Source organism: Tursiops truncatus, chromosome 2, assembly GCF_011762595.2.
Source record: "Tursiops truncatus isolate mTurTru1 chromosome 2, mTurTru1.mat.Y, whole genome shotgun sequence".
NCBI lineage: Eukaryota > Metazoa > Chordata > Mammalia > Artiodactyla > Delphinidae > Tursiops > Tursiops truncatus.
This window is the reverse complement of record NC_047035.1, coordinates 15600716-15620196: the sequence shown is the minus strand read 5'-3', so window position 1 is coordinate 15620196 and position 19481 is coordinate 15600716. Positions and strand designations below refer to the sequence as shown.

Sequence of the window (19481 nt, the reverse complement as noted above, 5' to 3'; positions counted from 1 at the left end):
GCATTTTTAATGACCAAATGGAGGCTTTTTCCCTAGAATAGGATATGAGAGAACAGTAAGACAGAAGCAGTTTTGGGAAAACATGGGAATCTAGTACTTCATAGGATGTGCTGTCTCGTCATCATAGACTAGGTAGGTCCCCATGGAACATACGACAAAGACACATATCCCTGCCCAAGAGCCAGCTGGCAGTAGGCCTTTTCTTTCCACAAACACCTATGCCCACCACCCCGATGCTGCCACAGCAGCTGAGAAACGTATACGCCATCTCACATGCCTCAGGAAAAGTCCTGGGGCCGGGAGAGGAGGGCCATCATACACTGTGTAGTGTTTAATTACAATCTGCTGTTAAAGACAAGGCAAGAAAGATGACATTTCCTCCATTACAGCAGGTGACTGGATTGCTGGGCTTTGAATCCAGAAAATATATCTGTCCCTTCATTTTCATGTCTATAACTTTTCCAGTTCACATCATTACCCTTGAAAAATGGACAAAGAACTAGACTGGCCAACACAAGTCCTGGAAGTCACCCTGTGGGTATCCAGCCACGAAACCATATCCTCCTCCGTCAATCAGGTGAATGGAGAATATCAGAGTCCTGGGAGGAGGGACTCCCACAACCACAGCAATGCGGAGGGGCCAGGCCTGGGGCATCCATGCTCTTCCCCCTGGAGATAGTGCACAGCATGATGCAGAGGCCCAGTCAGAGGCCAGAAAGTGAATGACAAGAGAATGGCCTTGGATCCAACACAGACCTGGGTGCAAACCCCAGCTCAAGCACTTTCAACTTGGGTGGCCATTAGCAACTTTGGTTTCTTCATCTTCAAAATGGACCTAATACTACATGTCTCAGATGACTGACATTCATTCAAAAATAGATATGGATGCTACGACATGAAGGAAAAAATTACACTAAGTGAAAGAAGGCAGTCACAAAGAGCCACATGTTATACAATGCCATTCATATGAAATGTCCAGGACAGACATGTACGTGGAGACAGAAAGGAGATTAGCGGTTGCCTGGGACTGGGAGAGAATGAGGGAAATTAGGGGTTGACAGCTAATGGGGATGAGGTTTCTTTTTGGAGTGATTTAGAAAATCTTCTAACATCATACAGTGGTAATAGTCGCACAACTCCATGAATAGAGTAAAAACCACTGAATTGTACATTTTAGATGGGTAATTTTTAAGTTATGTAAATTATATCTTAATAAAGCTGTTTAAAAAAAGAACAGATCTGGAGCCCTCACTCTGTGCAGGTTCTTTGGAAGACCTGAGCATCTAGGTCATGTGGCTGAACATTAGGATTTTGACTAGAAGAACAAGCAAAGTGACTCAGGTTGCTGTGAAGAATGTTATGTCTCGTGTGTTACGCCCTGAGCACTGAGCCTGATGCAGACCCTCAGTAAATGGGCGCTACCAGTCACATCATCACCATCATTTATTAGGTGCCTCCTTGTGCCTGGCACTATGCTCTGTCCTTTGTGCCCATTGTCTCATTTAAGTTTCACAACATCGAAGGGATGGGTGCTGTGATCACTTCTGGTTCTACGGTGGAAAAACAGGCAGAGAGAGGTAAGACCAGCAGCGCGGGAGTGCCGGAGCTGGGGGTCAAATCTGAGCTCTTGCACACTTTCTCATCACACACCCCTCCCCTCCAGCAGCACGTGGCCATCACTACCGTCACCAGGCATCACAGGCAGGGCTCTCTCGATCACTAGAATTGGTTTAAAATAGAGCAGAAACCCCTGTTAGCTGCCAGCAGGATGGTTCCTACAGGTCTCTCCCAGCCACTCGGCTGAGAATCCTGGCAGTGGTGGTGCCGCTTCACCCCAACCCTGCCTGAAACTCCACGTAAGGCTCCCACAGCCCGCTGGATTTATAGTGGACACCCCAGGCAGTCCAACCAGATGCTGTCTCCTTAAGGCCTCGTGACCCAGGTTCGCATCCTTGACTCTGTTGGCCTCAGTCTGCCCCAGCATCCCAGATGTAGCAAAGAGACTTCCAGACTCATAACAAACCAACTGGAGCCCCAATTTCCCCCTATTCAGAAGACATGTAAATTTAGATACTTTGGAAATCACGTGTAGCAAAAAGTTCCCATCTGCCAGACAGAGTGAGAGTATTTAAGTACCGAACATCTCAGCCTCTTGCAATTCCTCTGAGATTAATTTACATGTCATCATCATGAGGGAGACTCAACCTCCCGTCCCAGTGGTAGACACACAAGCCACAGAGTCCTAGTTAACAAAGGTTCTTAATAAAATTTCAATATAAACTAGGCCTTCTTTGAAATCACTGCATTTTCTAGCAGAATGTTGCTGCCTTCTGCAAGATCAACACTCATTCTCTACAAAATTAACAAACTAGACATTTTTTCAAAGAGCAATGTAACATCAGAATGGCCTCGTTTTCATCCTTATTATAAAATTTTTTAAGCCCCTTTATTTGTCAAATGTGTGCCTAAGAGAGATTTCTGAAATGCGCAGGAAATCGATCTGAGTGTCTGTAAGAAAGGCTGAGAGCGCTGGCCAGGTGGTAAGTTTCAGGAGGGCAGGGACTCTGTGTTGCTCATCTCTTACCTCCAGGCCTGGAATAGTGGTGAGCACAAGGAAGGCACTCGGTAAATATTCACTGAATAAATGAATGAACATCTTCTCCAAGAGGCTGAATATACACCCATGTCCATACTTGTTATAGACTTATGGGAGATTTAGTTTGGAATCTCAGAACCAATATGTTCCAGGATCAGTAGAGCCATAGATCTTCATCAATTCTTCTTTCCAAAGGGGAAGAGAGACAAAGGCCCCTCCCCTGTTGGCATTACTGTGAGAGGCAGTATTGCTCATGGAGGTTAGATAAGGATGCAAACACGTGCTTTGTTCCCTCTTCGCTGTCTGGGCAAGTCAGTTGACTTCTCTAGACTTCAGCATTTTCCTTTGAGAAGCCACAGAGAGTTTCGATGTCTCAAAAGCCCTTCCCGATTTCTGAAGTGAGTTTAATGTGAACTGGGCTTTTATACAGTCACGGTTGGCCTTCAGTGACTTCCCCTCTCGTCCCCGCACATTCTGTCCCCTGCTCGGACCTGCGGCACCTCCATCCCACCTGCCCCCATCACACAACTCTATCTATGTCCAGTCTGCTCCCTACACGACTCCTCCCAAAGTCTGTGTTCAACGCTCCTGACTTTTCCCTTCCCCACTTTACGCCAGCCCATCAATACGTTTTGTTCTGTGTTCCATTCCCTCTCAGCTCACGTCTCTCATAGAAACTTGATTAACTTGGCTGTACCAGGGGGTAATTGAGAGTCTGTAAATTATCTGGAGAAGATATATTTGCATTTTAAAAAGATGTGTTCTGGGGAGTCTGAGGGTAAATGGTTACATGTACAGGTATGGCTGAGTCACTTTGCTGTGCACCTGAAAATATCACAATGTTGTTAATCGATTATACTCCAACATAAAATAAAAAGTTAAAAAAAAAAAAAAGATGTGTTCTAGAGATGATGTTTTAATCCATATTGACTTGCACCTGTCTCAGTGGCTAGACTGTAACTTTCCTGGGTATAGAGCCTCAGATCTTTTTCATCTTTCTGTGTCTAGCCCCATTTCTGCTGTCACTGACTCACAAAATGTTTAGGGAATAACCCCAAGGATGAATGAAAGGTTGCCAATGAACAGAGTAACTGATAGGTTTTAGGCAGTCCGATGGTCACGGGAAGGAGTGCTGTGGGTCAGCTTGTAGACAGGGGCTTAGAAGCCTCCTCTAATCCCACCCCCTGTGCCGCCGGCTCCACTTCTCTTTAGAACTGAGTCTGAATACGAAGATTATTGCCTAATAAGCAGGCATTCATGCTCCTATAGAAGCTGTGTTCTCACCCTGCCAGAGAAAGGGACCAGCACTTCATAGCTTCTCATTAATTCAGGCTTCGGGGAAGCCTTCAGAGCTGAGGCCACAAGGACTTGACAGGCAGGAGGTCCCATTATAGTCAAAGGAGAAATAGCCCAATGCCACAATGCCTCCCGACACTCCAGGAACAAAGTGACAGTGGGTATGGAGGAGATGCTGGCAATTTTAATTAGGTCCATTATGCTAAACTGATAGCTGAATGCTTCCGAAAGGTGTTTGAAGTACAAAATATTGAATGCGCCATAGTTTTTGGTTTACTGATTCACTGACTCCAAATATAGAAATTATCACAGAATCAAAAGCCATGTAACAAAGCCAAGGAAAAGATTATATTAATTAACAGAGATTGAAAATGTGGCAGCCATTGCTTTAAGATACACCTCCCCCTGCAAAAATAAAAGAAGAAGATACACTTCCCATTTGCAACCAGAAGTTTAGAATTGGTTGTCATAAACCAAAGAGGCCAAGGAAAGCTTCTTTTCCTCCCCAAATGTTTCTCAAAAATTCCTACGATTCCTACAAGACAAGGAATCCCCCAGGTAAGTCCTACATCCAGCACCATGCCTGGCACATAGTAAGTATGCTCCATAAACATTTGCTGAATCAATCATTCGATTACAATTGATAATCATTTATAAGTGGTTTAAATAATCTTTAAAAAGACAAATCTGGGGCTACCCTGGTGGCGCAGTGGTTGAGAGTCCGCCTGCCAATAAAGGGGACACGGGTTCGTGCCCCGGTCCGGGAAGATCCCACATGCCACGGAGCGGCTGGGCCCGTGAGCCATGGCCACTGAGCCTGCACGTCCGGAGCCTGTGCTCCGCAACCGGAGAGGCCACAACAGTGAGAGGCCCACATACCGAAAAAAAAAAAAAAAACCAAATCTGATTGTGTCATCCCTACTACTTTAAACTATTCAGTACCTTCCCATTATTCTCAGAAAAAGAAATAAAAAACCTCCTTCATATGACCTACTATCCCCTGCATAATCTGGCAGCCACCCACCTCCCCATCCTCAAGCCACCAGGACACACCTCACACTCTAACCAGGACCACAATCCAGATTTTCTGGCCAGAGACCAGTGGTCTATTTACTGTGCCTCACTGGCTTTCTCTGTTCTTTTATAACATATCCCCCCAAATCTAAGATCTAAACCATGCGGTAAGTGCAGGAGTGTTATTCAAAACAATGTGTCATGAGCCACCAACATTATGCATGACTGCAATTAAATCTAGAGTACGTTCGCTACATAACTATGCCTAATTTTTCATAGTAAAAATGGAAACGCTGAGGAAATGATGTGCATGTGGCTTAGTCTGGGTCACAATGAATCAGCTGTAGGTCCAGGAATTGCAAATGGGGGCTCAGGAAATGAAGAATCAGTCAGAAGTTAAAATCACCAGTGTAGAATCACCCTGAACATCAGTCACTGTTCAGGGGTGAGGGTGAGGGTAGTTCCTGGATGAAGGAATAGAGGGGAAAGCAAGGGAACCAGAAGGTGGATACAATGGCATATCTGCATCCTGAGAATTTTTTCAGCCCGTGGTTGCTATGGTTACAGACGCCATGAGAGTTGGCTCCGGAATGTGACAGGGCTCTCAGGCAGCCTCATTCAACCCACCCTCACCCTGTCCTAGGGCCTCTCTTTGTCATTTTGTGGGAGAAGTAACATATTCAACAAAGCCCATGGTGGCACTCAAAAGACACTGTGTTCACTCTCCTCCACCCAGGACACAGAAGCTTCAGAACTTTCCTTAGACTATAAAGTTGCCTCCGGAATAATCCAGGTGTGCAATGTTTGGAAACGTGGGAACCTCAAAGACATCAAATGCATTCGGCTTCCTGGAAATCATTTTCTCTTCAAGAATGTGCAGAAAAAGCAACAAGGTGGTTAAAAAAAAAAAGTATGTTTACTCCAAATATAACAGAGAGTGGCTTCTCCCCATGTGCTGGGCCCATCACCCCAGGCACACCATCCCTGCCGTCTTGGCTACGTTCTGGTTTCACAGTGAAAAGAAACTGGGTATATCATGTGGCCATTTTTTGGTGAATATTTTATTGTGCTCCCTCACACATACAGACATAAGGTCTGCTGCAGAAACACACCAGACGCCCATCCCCTGACATTTCTACTGCCCAGCCTGAGGGATGTCCTGTTCTTCTGGCTTTATCCAAGGAGGTTGGGTTTTCAGTCCCTGAGCGTGTAAAGGAAGAGGGCTGTCAAAGAAGGGCAATCTGCAAACGAGGTGGGTCCCTGAGTTGTCTCACTCAACCTCTGGTATCACAGTGAAAAGAAATTGGGTATATCATGCAGTCATTTTTTGGTGAATATTTTGCAGATCCACATGTAGAATGGTGCCCACCGAAAAGAGGCTGAATAGATGCTTTTTGTATTTGAAAAATCTGCTTGGACTGGTTGGTATATTGTGATCTACTATAAGACCATATATTCATATTTTATATAAATCATCATCATACTCGCTGTCTTTCTAAATACCGTTCGGAGCAATGCGTCATAAGAGCAGTAAATGGAATTCAGTAAATTATGGTTCTGTGGGTAAGTGGGAAACGCAGGGTTAAACAAAATCAGCCTGGTTTCTGCACTGCAGGATTCTCAGGGGAGGTGTAGAAGGTACAGGTGAGAGCTCCAGCGTTAACACACCTCCGGCATCAAGTCATAGAGCTACAAGGTAACTTTGGGCAAGTTGCTTAAGCTCTGCAGGCCTCAGCCTCATCATTCAGAAAGCAGGGATAATCATTTCACCTGTTTCTTTGGACTATAAAGAGGACTACATGAGATTATGACTCGAAAGTACTTTGCACAGTGCCTGGCGCTTAGTACGTATTCAATAAGAAATAAGGGGAAATGCTTATGGTGATTTTTAAATATTTCCTCAAATTCTTTGACACTCCCTCCTTCCAAAGTGAGCTTAATCACCCCTCCTCCCCAAATGCGGACTACATTTAGTGACTCGCATCTAATGAAAAGAATGAGATAGCAAATCCATTTGTGACAACACAGATGGACCTTGAGGACATTATGCTAAGAGAAATAAGTCAAACAGAGAAAGACAAATACAGGGTGATCTCACTTATATATGGAAACTAAAAAAACCCAACTCATAAAAAAAGAGAAGAGACTGGTGATTACCAAAGGCAAAGCGTGGGGAGTGGGCAAAATGAGTGAAGGGGATCAAAAGGTACCAACTTCCCGCTATAAGATAAATAAGTCCCAGGGATGTCATGTACAGCATGGTGACTATAGTTAACAATTCTCTATTATATATTTGAAAGTTGCTAAAAGAGTAGATCTTAAAGGTTCTCATCATAAAAGAATTGTAACTATGTGAAGTGATGGATGTTGACTAAACTTACTGTGGTAATCATTTCATAATGGATAAAGATATCAAATCATTATGTTGTACACCGAAAACTAATACCATGTTTTATGTCAATTATACCTCAGTAAACCTGGATGAAAATACAAAGCATGTGGTGGTAGTAACAATGTATGATTCCTGAGGTTACGTTATAAAAGGCATTCAATTCCACCTCGTTCTCTCTTGAAGCGCTTACTCTGGAGGAAGCCAGCCATGTTGTGAGGACACTCAAGCAGCCCGTGGAGAGATTCACATTGGCAGGAAATGAGGTCTCTCCCCAACAACCAGCTGCAATTTGCAAGTCACATGAGGAAGCCATCTCAGGAGCAGATCCCGCAGCCCCAGTTAAGCTCTCAGATGACAGCAGCCCCAGCCAACATCTGACCATAACCACTGGATGACTCCCAGACAGATGACACACCTAAGCCATTCCTGATTTCCTGATCCACAGAAACTGTGAGATAATCAACACTGATCATTGGTTTAAGCCACTAAATGTTGGGGTCACTTGTTACACAGCAATATCAACCCTCCAGGAGGGAATGAGCATGCATCATTCTGCCATCTGACATGGCCATGAAAACATTTTCTTTCACACAGCATCTGGTAAGACTAGTTTGTATCTCATGGAACACACCTTGGGAAATGCTGGTCGATAACTTAACAGTTTATAAAGCTTGTTCACATTTATTCTCATTTGATCATCTTAGCAAATGTGAAGCAGGTGTTACTGTGCTCTTTATTTTACCCAAGAGAAAACTAAGGCTCCAAAAGCTTAAGTGACTTGCCCGGGTTCACACAGCTAATAGAATTGGTAGAACAGTAACTCAGGTTGAGTATTATGATTTTTTCTCTGTTTTTTTCCTCTGGTTTGATTAAAACAGTCTAGGTTTTTTAAACCTGGAATAAGAATATGGGGAGTCTAAAAGAGTGCCAGGAAGGGGGGTGCTCTGTGGAATAGGCCACCCTCCCAAATGATCTGGAGAGTGAACCAGATGCTTCTGAAGCATTTGGGAGCCAGAGCCTTCCCTGACTTCTACAGAACAGGGGCCCCTTCAACCGTGATGATAACATACTGCAGGTACCACTCAGGGGGCTCTTATGACAATCTAGCACTCTTCTGAGAGCTTTGTATAATATATATCACTTCATTTGATCTACATAACAAATCAAGGAAGTACAGGCTGTCATCATCTCCGCCTTACAGAGGAGGAGACCAAGTCACAGAGAAATGAAGCAACTTGCCCAAATCAGCCACTAATCAGTGATGGAGCTCAAATTGGGACCCAGGCGATCTAAGACTATCAGGGCGTGAAGGGGCCTTATCAAGCAATGTCCCAACTCTCTCCTTTTCCATAAGAATGGAAGAGCTGGAACTAGCACCTAGATCCTCCCACCCTAAGCTCCTGTAATGTAATGTAGAGGTTGGCATCTAGCCCAGAGGCTAGGTTCAATGAATATAACATGCATTTATGCCTGTCAAGTTCTTTTAAGGAGGTATATGCTGAACCCACTCTACTAAACTGCTTCCCATATAGCCTCAAATTCCACCATGAGAAATGAATGCCTTTGGCCTAAAGCAATATTCTCAACTGGTGGACTGAATGTTCAATTGCCCAGTATCACATGATACTGAGCATCTCTATTTAACCTATCAGGCTCATATCACATTAAATTTGGTAAGTTACACTACTTATCTTTATCCTAAAATATTTAATGTGTTATTTGGGGGACCCACAGGGCTGTTCACACATTAGAAACTCATTTCTTGGTAGTAAAATTGTTGCTAGTTTGTATGTCAGAATTACAAATATCAGCATTTTAGCCCATTCTGCAAAGGTCACCATGACTTTCAGGCTCTCTATCTCTTGAGCAAACCTGCAGTGACTCTTCAAGCATCTCTTTTTAAACTGTAAACACTACCTTTGCCCCTACATTGGGTAGTTGAATTAAAAAAATCAGAATCCTTTGCATAAGAGATAGCATTTGAAATCAGAACTCTGTAGAAATCATTGGGGGCGGAGGGAGGGTGGAAGGGGGAGAATAAAGGAAGGACGGAAAAACAGAAGGGAGGGAGGAATAAGGGAGTTCCCTGTGATCACATGATTTATGTACGGCAGTGGTTGACTCTACAAATCTTATACTTTGCCACCGTTCCACTTTGTTTCAAAGTTCCCTCTAGGGAAAAAGAAAGTGAAGTAATTGGTAGTACAGAAACTGGAATCCCCTGAAATCCTGCTACCTAACCCTCCACACAACCTGTTCTGCCCACCCCTATCTGCCTCCCTGGCTCTGGGAATAGAGGAAAAAGAGAACACAGCTCCCCTGTGACCACCCCCTCCCATGCCAATGGTTCTGGCCCTCAACCCCCAGTCCAACCCTACAAGGAAGATAAGAATGTCAGCTTTCATTTTCAATTCATAGTACTCAGTCCCAGACACTTACAAGGGAGAAAAAAAATCTCACACTGTGTCTGCAAACCACAAATCAATGTTCTAGGAAGTCAATGTGAGGTTTTTGTTTCTCCATTTTCTCTCATTACCCGGGATAACAGTAATTAATGAGCCCTGATACAGTAAAGTCTCTGCTGAGAGGACCACTAACACCAGAGCCCACAAGTGGTCAAAAGCCCTTTGACTCCTGTGAGAAACCTGCCAGGTGGGTGTAACCAACATGGTGCTGGGGCCACGTTGAGGTAGATTACATAACCAAGTCATGCAGAGCTGAGCCCCTAACCACCTCTAACCCTTGCTGGCTCGTCCAGTAAGTGCCCTTCATAACAGAACCTGAGTACAGCAAAAGATGGTCACTTTTATTCACTCTGCTGCTTCAGCCAAGGGAGCTGTCCAAACTGAAACTTCCTAATTGGCTTTCAGTAAAATGGCTTCCTTCTATTTCTTCACTAAACTCTCTAATCCCCCACGGGCTAAAAGTAAAATGAATCCACTTCCTCAAAAAAGGTACATTTTACTTTTTCTTACCAACAGTGGGCCCCTAGCACTGTGCCTACATTAAACACCGTATTTCAGTTGTGGTGAAATGTCCCAATTTGGGGCAAGATGTGGATTGTGTTCTTGGTTTTTTGTTTGTTTGTTTTTCTTTGCAGTACGCGGGCCTCTCACTGTTGTGGCCTCTCCCGCTGTGGAGCACAGGCTCCGGACGCTCAGGCTCAGCGGCCATGGCTCACGGGCCCAGCCGCTCTGCCACATGTGGGATCTTCCCGGACCGGGTCACGAACCCGCGTCCCCTGCATCGGCAGGCAGACTCCCAACCACTGCGCCACCAGGGAAGCCCTGGATTGTGTTTTTTTAATGCCTCTGATTTAAGATGATGCTCATATAGAGCCTGCTATGGACTGAATTGTGTCCCACATACCCACCCCAAAAAATTCATATGTTGAAACCTAAACCCCAAACATAAGTGAAGTAGAGATAGGGCCTTTAGGAGGTAATTAACATTAAATGAGGTCATAATGGTAGGGTTCCCATTCAGTAGGGCTGGTGCCCTTTAAGAAGAGGAAGAAACATCAGAGTACACTCTCTCCATCATGTGAGGCAAGAAGATGGCCATTTGCAACCCAAGAAGAGAGCTCTCACCAGACACCAACCTTGCTAATACCATGGTCTTGGACTTCTAGTCTTCAAAACTGTGCGAAATAAATAAATTTCCGTTGTTTCAGCCACTCTGTCTGTGATATTTTGTTATGACAGCCTGGGCAGACTCACGGAGAGCCAAAGTACAGATGTTTCAGAAACGGAGTGGAATAGTAAAGTCGACCTACCCAGTTCCAATTCCACCCAGTGATCGCTGGGATTGGCAAAAGGGTGATGAAACTCCCTTGGACACTGAAAAAGAACCGGAGCCAAATCTTGGCCCAGACGGTCTTTGGAACATCTTTCCTCTTTACTTTCTAGGATAATTGTGGGGATTTTGGCACATTATTAATCCCATTTGGAAAGCTGATCTCCTGAAAGTTGGATATTAAATCAAAAGATTATTTTCCTTCCAGAAAATCTAAGCTATACAAATGTGTGTTTGGAAACACATTAATAAAGATAGCACTCAACTGAGCTTACAGGTTGAGCATGAGTCATATACACAAGAGAGCAAAATCTCTTTTTAACCAAGAGAGCAGAAGCGGGATCCAAGGGTCTTCAATGAACTCATGGGATAAAGCGCCGGCCAGTGAAAGTACAACCTGAAGAAAACCACATCAGCTAAGGGCTCACTGATCAACCGAAAGCCTTCTTCCTCTAAATCTCTCAGAGAAATCTCTGAAATACATTTTTGGATAGGAAAGAATGGGAGAGTGTGGAATGGACAAAAATCCTGGGAGGGAGGAAAGCTTGAGGAAAATTTCCTGGACGTAAGCATCAGAAGGCCTGGGTTGGCCCCAGCACTGCCTGTTGGCAGCCTTGGGCCCTCATATAAATCATTTACTTGTTCTATTCCCATCAGTAAATCTAAGAGTTCAATACTGACAAAAATAGGGTTATTTAAAGAACAAATGAGGGCTTCCCTGGTGGCGCAGTGGTTGACAGTCCGCCTGCCGATGCAGGGGACGCGGGTTTGTGCCCCCGTCCGGGAGGATCCCACATGCCACGGAGCGGCTGGGCCCGTGAGCCATGGCCGCTGAGCCTGCGCGTCCGGAGCCTGTGCTCCGCAACGGGAGAGGCCGCAACAGTGAGAGGTCCGCGTACCGCAAAAAAAAATAAAGAACAAATGATATAATTTGTAAAAAGCGTTCTATAAACTTAAAGGTGATACACACATAAGATATAGGCCTCTCTGGAACTTTGCACTCAACTATGCACTAAAAATGCAGCTTTAAAAAATAATCCAGCTCCAGCTCTAAGGCTCTGCTTCTTTCTTAAGTGGATTTAACTACCTAAAATGAGCTGCACACCAGTGACCAACATGCACCAAATTATTAACTGGACACCAACCGTATCTTTGTCAGGCTACATCTGCCCACCCACCTGCCCTCACCTCACCTCCATTCCTGGTGAGAAGGCAAACAGAAGGAAAACAGTCTGCTGGAGGCTCTGGAGAGCTGGGAGCTTGCAAGGAAGTGGGAATATCAGTGTCCCGTCCAACACCCCATTAATTAGGGATATATTATCCTATTCTTATTTGTCCTTTGCCATTTGTAGCTTAAAAGAGTGCTGGAATTTCCATCATGCTCAAAGCCTTAGAGATCCTCTCTGATCCATCCTACATACATTCAGCAAAAGGTTATTGAGCATCCACTACGTGCCAGGCACTTGCCAGGGCCTGGGATTAAGACAGTGAACGGGACAGGGAACATTCTTGCTTGTTGGACTCATGCGCTAGCAAGTGAGGCTGGCACCAAAGGTGACACATGAGCAAGTAAGATGGTTTCAGATCATGACAAGTACCAGGAAGACAACTGAACAGGAGACGTAAGAGAAAGCGATAGGGCTGGGGAACGAGAGGCGAGGCCTTCAGATGGGACAGGGAAGCCCTTGCTAACAAGGTGATATTTGAACTGAGATTTAAAGGATGGAAAAGAGCCAGCCACGCTAACATACATTTATAAGCAATGGAAAGTGCAAGTGCAAAGGCCCTGAGACAGGAACACGTCTGATCTACTTGAGGAACAAAAGGAAGCCAAATAGTCCAGAGGTCAGCTCAAGGGGGATGTTGAAGAGATAGGATCAAAGAGGCCATGTCAATGGTCTCCTTGCCCATGGGAGGAAGGTTAAGCCCAGAGAGGCTAAGTGAGCAGCCCAAAGTCACACAGCTAATTATTGCTACAGCTTGTTTTAGAAACTAATTCTTTTGCCCCAAAATTGAGTTTTTTACACTATAATGATCTGCTTGCCTCAAGCTGTAGGGATATTGTTTGCTGATCTTACTGGTTTTTAAAAGCTTTTGACATACATCAAAGCAGATAGCCAATCCCAGTTTTCAGCAGACGATCATCAACAAGTGATCCCACTGATTTAAAACGCATATAAATCCTGCTATGAAAGCCAATACTTAGTGCCAACCTACTTTTGTGTAGGTCCTCCACAAACAGTCACTGTGTGTTAAAGGCTTAGCTTTACAAATATGGAGGAAGGCCATAGCTCACCAGAGAATAATCATTTTACACTTAGGTCTTATTTTTACACCTAAACCTCTTAACAGTGCTTTGCTTAATTCACCCAAGTGCAATCAAAACCACTCTGTTCTCAAACCACCTTCATTTTGTGCTATTAAATTGTCAGGTAATAGGGCTATAAGCAAAACATCATAATTACAACTTCCTTCCAAAATCGGTGAGCACAGCCACCTGAAGGTGCAAGTCTGTCTGTTCATTCCAGAATTCTAAGGAACTGTCCCTCTTCTTTTCTATTATAATGCTAGGGTCTGCTTCATCTTTCCCTTGCTAAACACATTTGGTCTATGTAAACCCAAACTTCCAAAGAACAGACCCAATGTCTGTCCAGTAGCCAGTGACTACCCGCCCCCCAGAGGTAGATGCAGAGATAATATTTGGTTAGACAGGTTAATGGAGAAAGGAATGAGTGAGAAAGACTGATTTACTGCCTCACCCTTCTCTTCCTCTTCCCCCACCTCCTCCTCCTACTCTCTCTTATGCTCTTCCTCCTTGAAAGAAGCTTCTCCAGTCCCTGAGCTCTGGGAACCTCACCAGGCAGAAGCCAGAGGTGCAATAACATAAGGAACAGACAGGAAGAGTATTTAAGGGCCCATATTTTAGTCTGACCCCACCACCCACTAGCTGTGTGGCCTCGGATAAGTTACTCAACCTCTCTGTTCCTCGATTCCCTCACCTCTAAAATTAGGATCATCTCTTCTGTCTATGATTAAATAAAGAACATTAAATTAATCTTCTGGTTAAAGAATAATTAATAATACATAAGTTAATAAATAATTTAATTAATTCATTAATATATGTGCACCTAGTTCTATGCTGGTGTGAGATATGGTACCCTCACTCCCCACTCTCTTCCTGCCTCCACCCCCTGGCTAGGAAAGACTACTGTCACCCACACCTCCAGGAACAATTGTGCCTCAAGTCAGAGCACACTACTAAAATGCAGCTCAGTGGTGTCCTGATGGCAATCAAGGGTCAAACGGGGACAATAACACTGTGCCATCAGATAAGTACTATGACAATAACTGTATGAAATTACATACATCAAACACCTGGCATGCAATGATTGCTCACTGAATGCTGTGACTTTTATCGGGGTCTTTCCATTTTTAGCATCATCGGTTGTGACTATAGACTCTACTTGCATGCTTCTTCACTGTTTTAGGTTGTAAAATGTGGGATTCATCTGTATTTATCACTGTGACATAAATAGATAGAATGATGATTATATAGAAATGTATTTTAAAAGCCAAGGCAAGCTTCACAAAATCGGCCCCACAGCCCTCCCTATCAGAGCTCCTTGAAAATAACTGATCTGATATTTTAGACAACAGCCCACTTGACCCATCTCCTGGATGATTCAGAGACGTCTCCCACTCAACAAGTCCTGGGCTGAGCTCCTGAGTTTTCCCTCAAGACTAGTCCTGCCCTGGCTGCCTTCCCAATCATTCCAACTACTCCACATCCACACCTGATTCACACAAAGCCTGTAGATTTTTGTACCCTCCCTCGCTCCCTACTCCATCCATTTTTCCATCTCCACAGCCACCACCATGGTCCACACTACTATTGTATCTGGTCCCTCACATCCACAAGAGCCACATGGCACTTGTTTTGAAACTCAGTTGAGATCATGTCGCTCCTCAGCTTGAAACACTCCAACCTCCCAATCCACAATTCCGTCCCTACCTGCAACAACACGAGGCTTTGGGATCAGACCCTATGGATTCACCAGCCACACCTCAAAACACATGCTCTCTTGCTCTCTGCTCCAGCCATGGAAGCTTCCTTTCAGGTCCTCAAATATACATGCTCCCTCTGCCTCAGGGCCTTTGCACTTGCTGTTCCTTCTTCTGCAGGTTCCCATCTTCATTAGCCAATTAATCCCTACATATCCTCCAGGTCTCAGTACAAATATCTGACTATCTTCCCTGACTATCCGCCTCCCGTGGTTCTTGTCAGTCTCTTCCATCAGACACTTTCTTAAAGCCTTGATGCTCTTCTTCATGGAACATGTATAAACTTGTAATTATGCACTTCTGTGCAATGACTGATTTAGGTCTGTATCCCTCACTATAAATTCCAAGAAGGCAGAGCTTTTGTCTGTTGTATTCTGACTGTATTTTCTGTGCCTGGGACAGCACTTGGTTTGTAGTAGATACTCAATAAATATGTTTTGCAAGGATTCCTCCCCCCCCCCCAAAAAAAGAAAACAAACAGACAAAAAACAGGCACACTCCCATATTTCCAGAGATCTAGAGACAAAATAGAAGGTCTGGGTTGCACTTAACAGCCCTGGTTGTATTAACAGCACTGGTGTTAGAATAGGAAATGTCTCTTCACTCTGTCTTCAGTACCCAGTCAATTCCTAAGACATTTATTCAACAATGACTGGGTTTCCTCTTTTCCAGTCTGGAGAAAAGAAGAAATGCACTCATAAAAAAACCACTAAACACACACACACACACACACACACACACACACAGATACATACACATCAAATAAACAAATTTCAACCCCAATTCACACAGAGGCGTTGCCTCGCCCAACTCAGCCTTCAGATGAGCTAAGAGAAATGCTTGTCAAAGCATGACAAAAGCAAGAGCATTCTTGTCAAAACTGGACACGAGGTTTCAACTTGTTCTGTTCCCATAGTGATCACTCACGAGAAGCCTTAACATCTATATGCTAATTACAGACACCCTGGACAACCCTAGGCACACACAAATCTGTCTAAATCACTCCCTTTTGCGCCCAGGGGCCACTGTGCAACATTCGTAAAAGCTTGTAAATGACCCTACTACTCGGGGCGTGCTCCCCTCCCCGAGCCCTTACCTGCCCCACCCTTTTTGAAAACCACTCCCTCCTCCCCCTTCTACTCCCATCTGAGCCAACCTAGCTGCGTGGTTTGGTAATAAGATTGAGCGAAGATTTGGAAGGCCCCGTGGGCTTCATTATTCCGCATGCCCTAGAGAAGGGCCACCTCCAGGGGCTGTTGCTGCGGCTCCAAGCCCCACTTGCTGCCAGGAAAGCTTTCCCACTGAGGACACCCTGCCAGGCGGTACAGCTCCAGGTCCAGGGGGAGGCACCCCACCCATCTGCCAGAGACAAAGATCACCAGAAACAAAGGACATACACACACACAAAGTCAGAAGGAAATATCGACACTTGGTGCGATTTCAAGTCAAACACCCAGCTTGGTGTATCTTTAAACAGATTTTAAAACAATCCAGGAGGGACACTGATTATGTGATAATGACAGGCGCTATCTGAGCTTGGCACCCACGCTGCCTCCGCCCTCCTCCCACCCGCGCTTTAGTTCCCAGGCGAATTTTCCAGCCTCAGGACACAGGCCGCCAGGAGCAAGTGTGCTTCCAGTCAAGGAAGCGCGCACACGCCGGAGACAGAGGCAGGGCCCGGGCGGTCAAAAGTAAGAAATACCAACCTTTAGGATCCCAGTTCACCTGTTTTCTTGGAGTCTCGATTGGAAATTTCATTGCTCCGTTGCCCAGAAGGGGAGGAAATGAAAAGGATCGAAATAATAATAAAGTCCTCAAGCTTTATACGCCTCGGTACAGCAGTCCAACAAAACAATTTCCAAGGATGGGGGAGCCTTGGACTGGGTCGTGGAGGAACCCCAGAGAAAGACAAGTGGAAAAGATTTGGCTTAGGAGAGAACTGGAGACTGCTTGGGTGTTTGCACCGGTTGAGGGGTGGCCGGCAGCAGCCCCTCGGGTAAAAGGAAAAGTAAGACCAGCAAGCGGTGGATGGAGAGCGAGGCTCGGGAAGATGAAAGAGCCAAGCTGCTTCCCAAATGCGGCGCCGGCAGGTTGGGGGCCGAGCAGCCGGAGGGCCGGCGCGAGGGAGAAGCCCACCGCAGTGTCACTCCAGCCCCTGAAGGCGTGTGCTCACACACTCCCGCACACACACACACACACACACACACACACACACACACACTCACACACTCGCCCGGGCGCGCGCTCGGGCGGGCACGTCAGCCTCGCTCGGCCGCGCAGAGCGCACAAGCCCCTCCCCGGCCGCGGCTCCTCGCCCCCGAGCGACGCCCCCAACTCCCCACCCAGCGAAAGCCATTGGACGTAGGGGTGGCGCGGCACCCGGGGAGCGCGCGGCGAAGACTACCCTCCCCGCGGCGAGCCTCAAAAGCCGCGCCACGCGGGAGGGCGCGGAGCGGGTAGAGGGGCCACGCTAAGGAGGCGCACTCGGCCACTAGCGCCCGGCTGTGGACTTCACGGCGCGTCTGCTGGAGGTGGCGGGAGGCGGCGGGCGCGGCGGCCCGGAAGCCGCGGTGGGGCGGGGAGCCGGCGGCAGGCGCGCCGCTACTTACTGGCTAGAACAACCGGCGGGCGGGCGGGCTTGGAAGCGGCCGCGGCGCGCTCCGCGGAGTTGCAGCCGGAGACACGCTTGGCTGCTTGGAAGGCGCTGCAGGAGGCGGAGGAAGGGCCGCGGCGGCCCCTCCGCATACCTCTGCCTCGAGGGAGACCTCCTGTCACCGCTTCCACCCTGGGCGCACCCCCACCTGCTTTTCTCACCTCATGTTTTCACTCCAGTCCTCTCCCGCGCCTGGTCCTCCCGCCAGCACCCGAACCCACGTCCCCAGCGCGCTCCGAGGAGGCCGGTGCCAGCCATGAGCCTTTTGTTCTGGGACCGCTCCGCGTCGGCCGCGCTCTCCCCGCCCCGGGAAGCTCGCTCCCCAGGCGCAGCCCGGTCCCTTCCCCAACCACCTGCCGACCGGCCGGGGCCTCTGCTCGGAGGCCGGGGTGGAGGCTGGAGAGAGGCGCCGCCACCCCTGAGGACAGCGGAGTTGCCAAGACTTGGCGGCCCCGGGAGCCCGAGGGCCCGGCAGGGGCAGGTGCAAAGGAACCCCAGACATGTTCCCGGAAAGAAGCTAAACCTGGCGCATTCCCCCTTCCCCCACTCACACTGCCCGCTCCTGAAGCCGCACAGGGGCTTGCGGTGGGACCTCAGTGTCCAGAAGAACCTGGTTGTGGTGAGATGCTCTTGAATGGGCTACTCGAAGTACCAATAAAAATGTTTACAAATTACTTCGGATACCTAACGACAGAGACCTGCACAGAGTAGATGCTCAAGAAATGCTTTCTAAATGAACGCATGAAGCAGTGTTGGACAGGAAGTAGTTTAAGTTACTGTCCAGTCACTGTCCATTTTACGTATATCTTGAACCCCTTCTATGTGCCATCCCTGTGCTAGGTGCTGGCGATATGGCAAAGAGCCAGACTGACATGGACCTTGCCTCCATAGGGCTTACTGTCTAGTGCCATGAGGTCGGGTTAGATCATCGTTGCCTTCACTTAAGAAAGGGAAAGTGACTGTTCAGCCTATTCCCAAGCCTGCCTTCTATGGCCCTAACTGCCTACGCGAGCATTTGCTCTCAGAATGCATGCCGCTCTATGGCACCTTGAGGCTTCGGGGGAGCCCTGTGTCAGCAGCATCTTTCTCATCATCCATCTCCCACTGTCACATCCAGGCTTCAGAGTTACACGGCAAGATCCACTGAGGTCCACTGTCATCTGTGAGAAGGGTTGGTAAGTGCTTTGTAACTGACCCTACAGGCTGCTGGGGAGTTCTCTGCAAATCCCGTCAGGCAAAACTGGTACTAATCTGATGGCACTATTCTGACTCGGACCTTTAGGCAGGTGCGGGTTTCCTAGGTGCTTCAAAGCTACCTTCTCTGGAACTCTGTTTCCACACTTTGCTCCTCTCTACTAGAAGGCTGAGAGAATGGATGAGACCTGGAAAGAAAACAAAGAATGACCGCTTCTCCAGCCATGCCCCCAGAGACACCAGTATATATGTAAATTCTGCTCCAAAACCCAAAGGAAGCTGCTTCCAAGCTCCTACGAAAGCCTTCAGAGCCTCACTCCTCCTCCACTGCTCACAGGCAGAAAGGTGCCAGCCCAGTCACTGCAACGCAACGTTATTACCTGCATCAGAGTCAGAGAGAGGTCTCCACAGAGAAAGGTACACTCTCTCCTGAATCCTCTGAGGATGCGGAGGCAAGACTGACATCTAGCAACTGCCCT

General features: G+C 46.8%; 1 protein-coding gene across 1 annotated transcript in view; it reads right to left on the bottom strand.

Moving 5' to 3' along the window:
* KCNK10 (potassium two pore domain channel subfamily K member 10) overlaps positions 1-16913 on the bottom strand; it is a 135828-nt gene extending 118915 nt beyond the window's left edge. The window contains exon 1 of the mRNA XM_019924270.3: positions 16862-16913. Within this exon, the coding sequence (XP_019779829.1) occupies positions 16862-16913 (52 nt within the window). The remainder of the gene's footprint in view (positions 1-16861) is intronic.
* Between the last annotated feature and the right edge of the window lie 2568 nt (positions 16914-19481).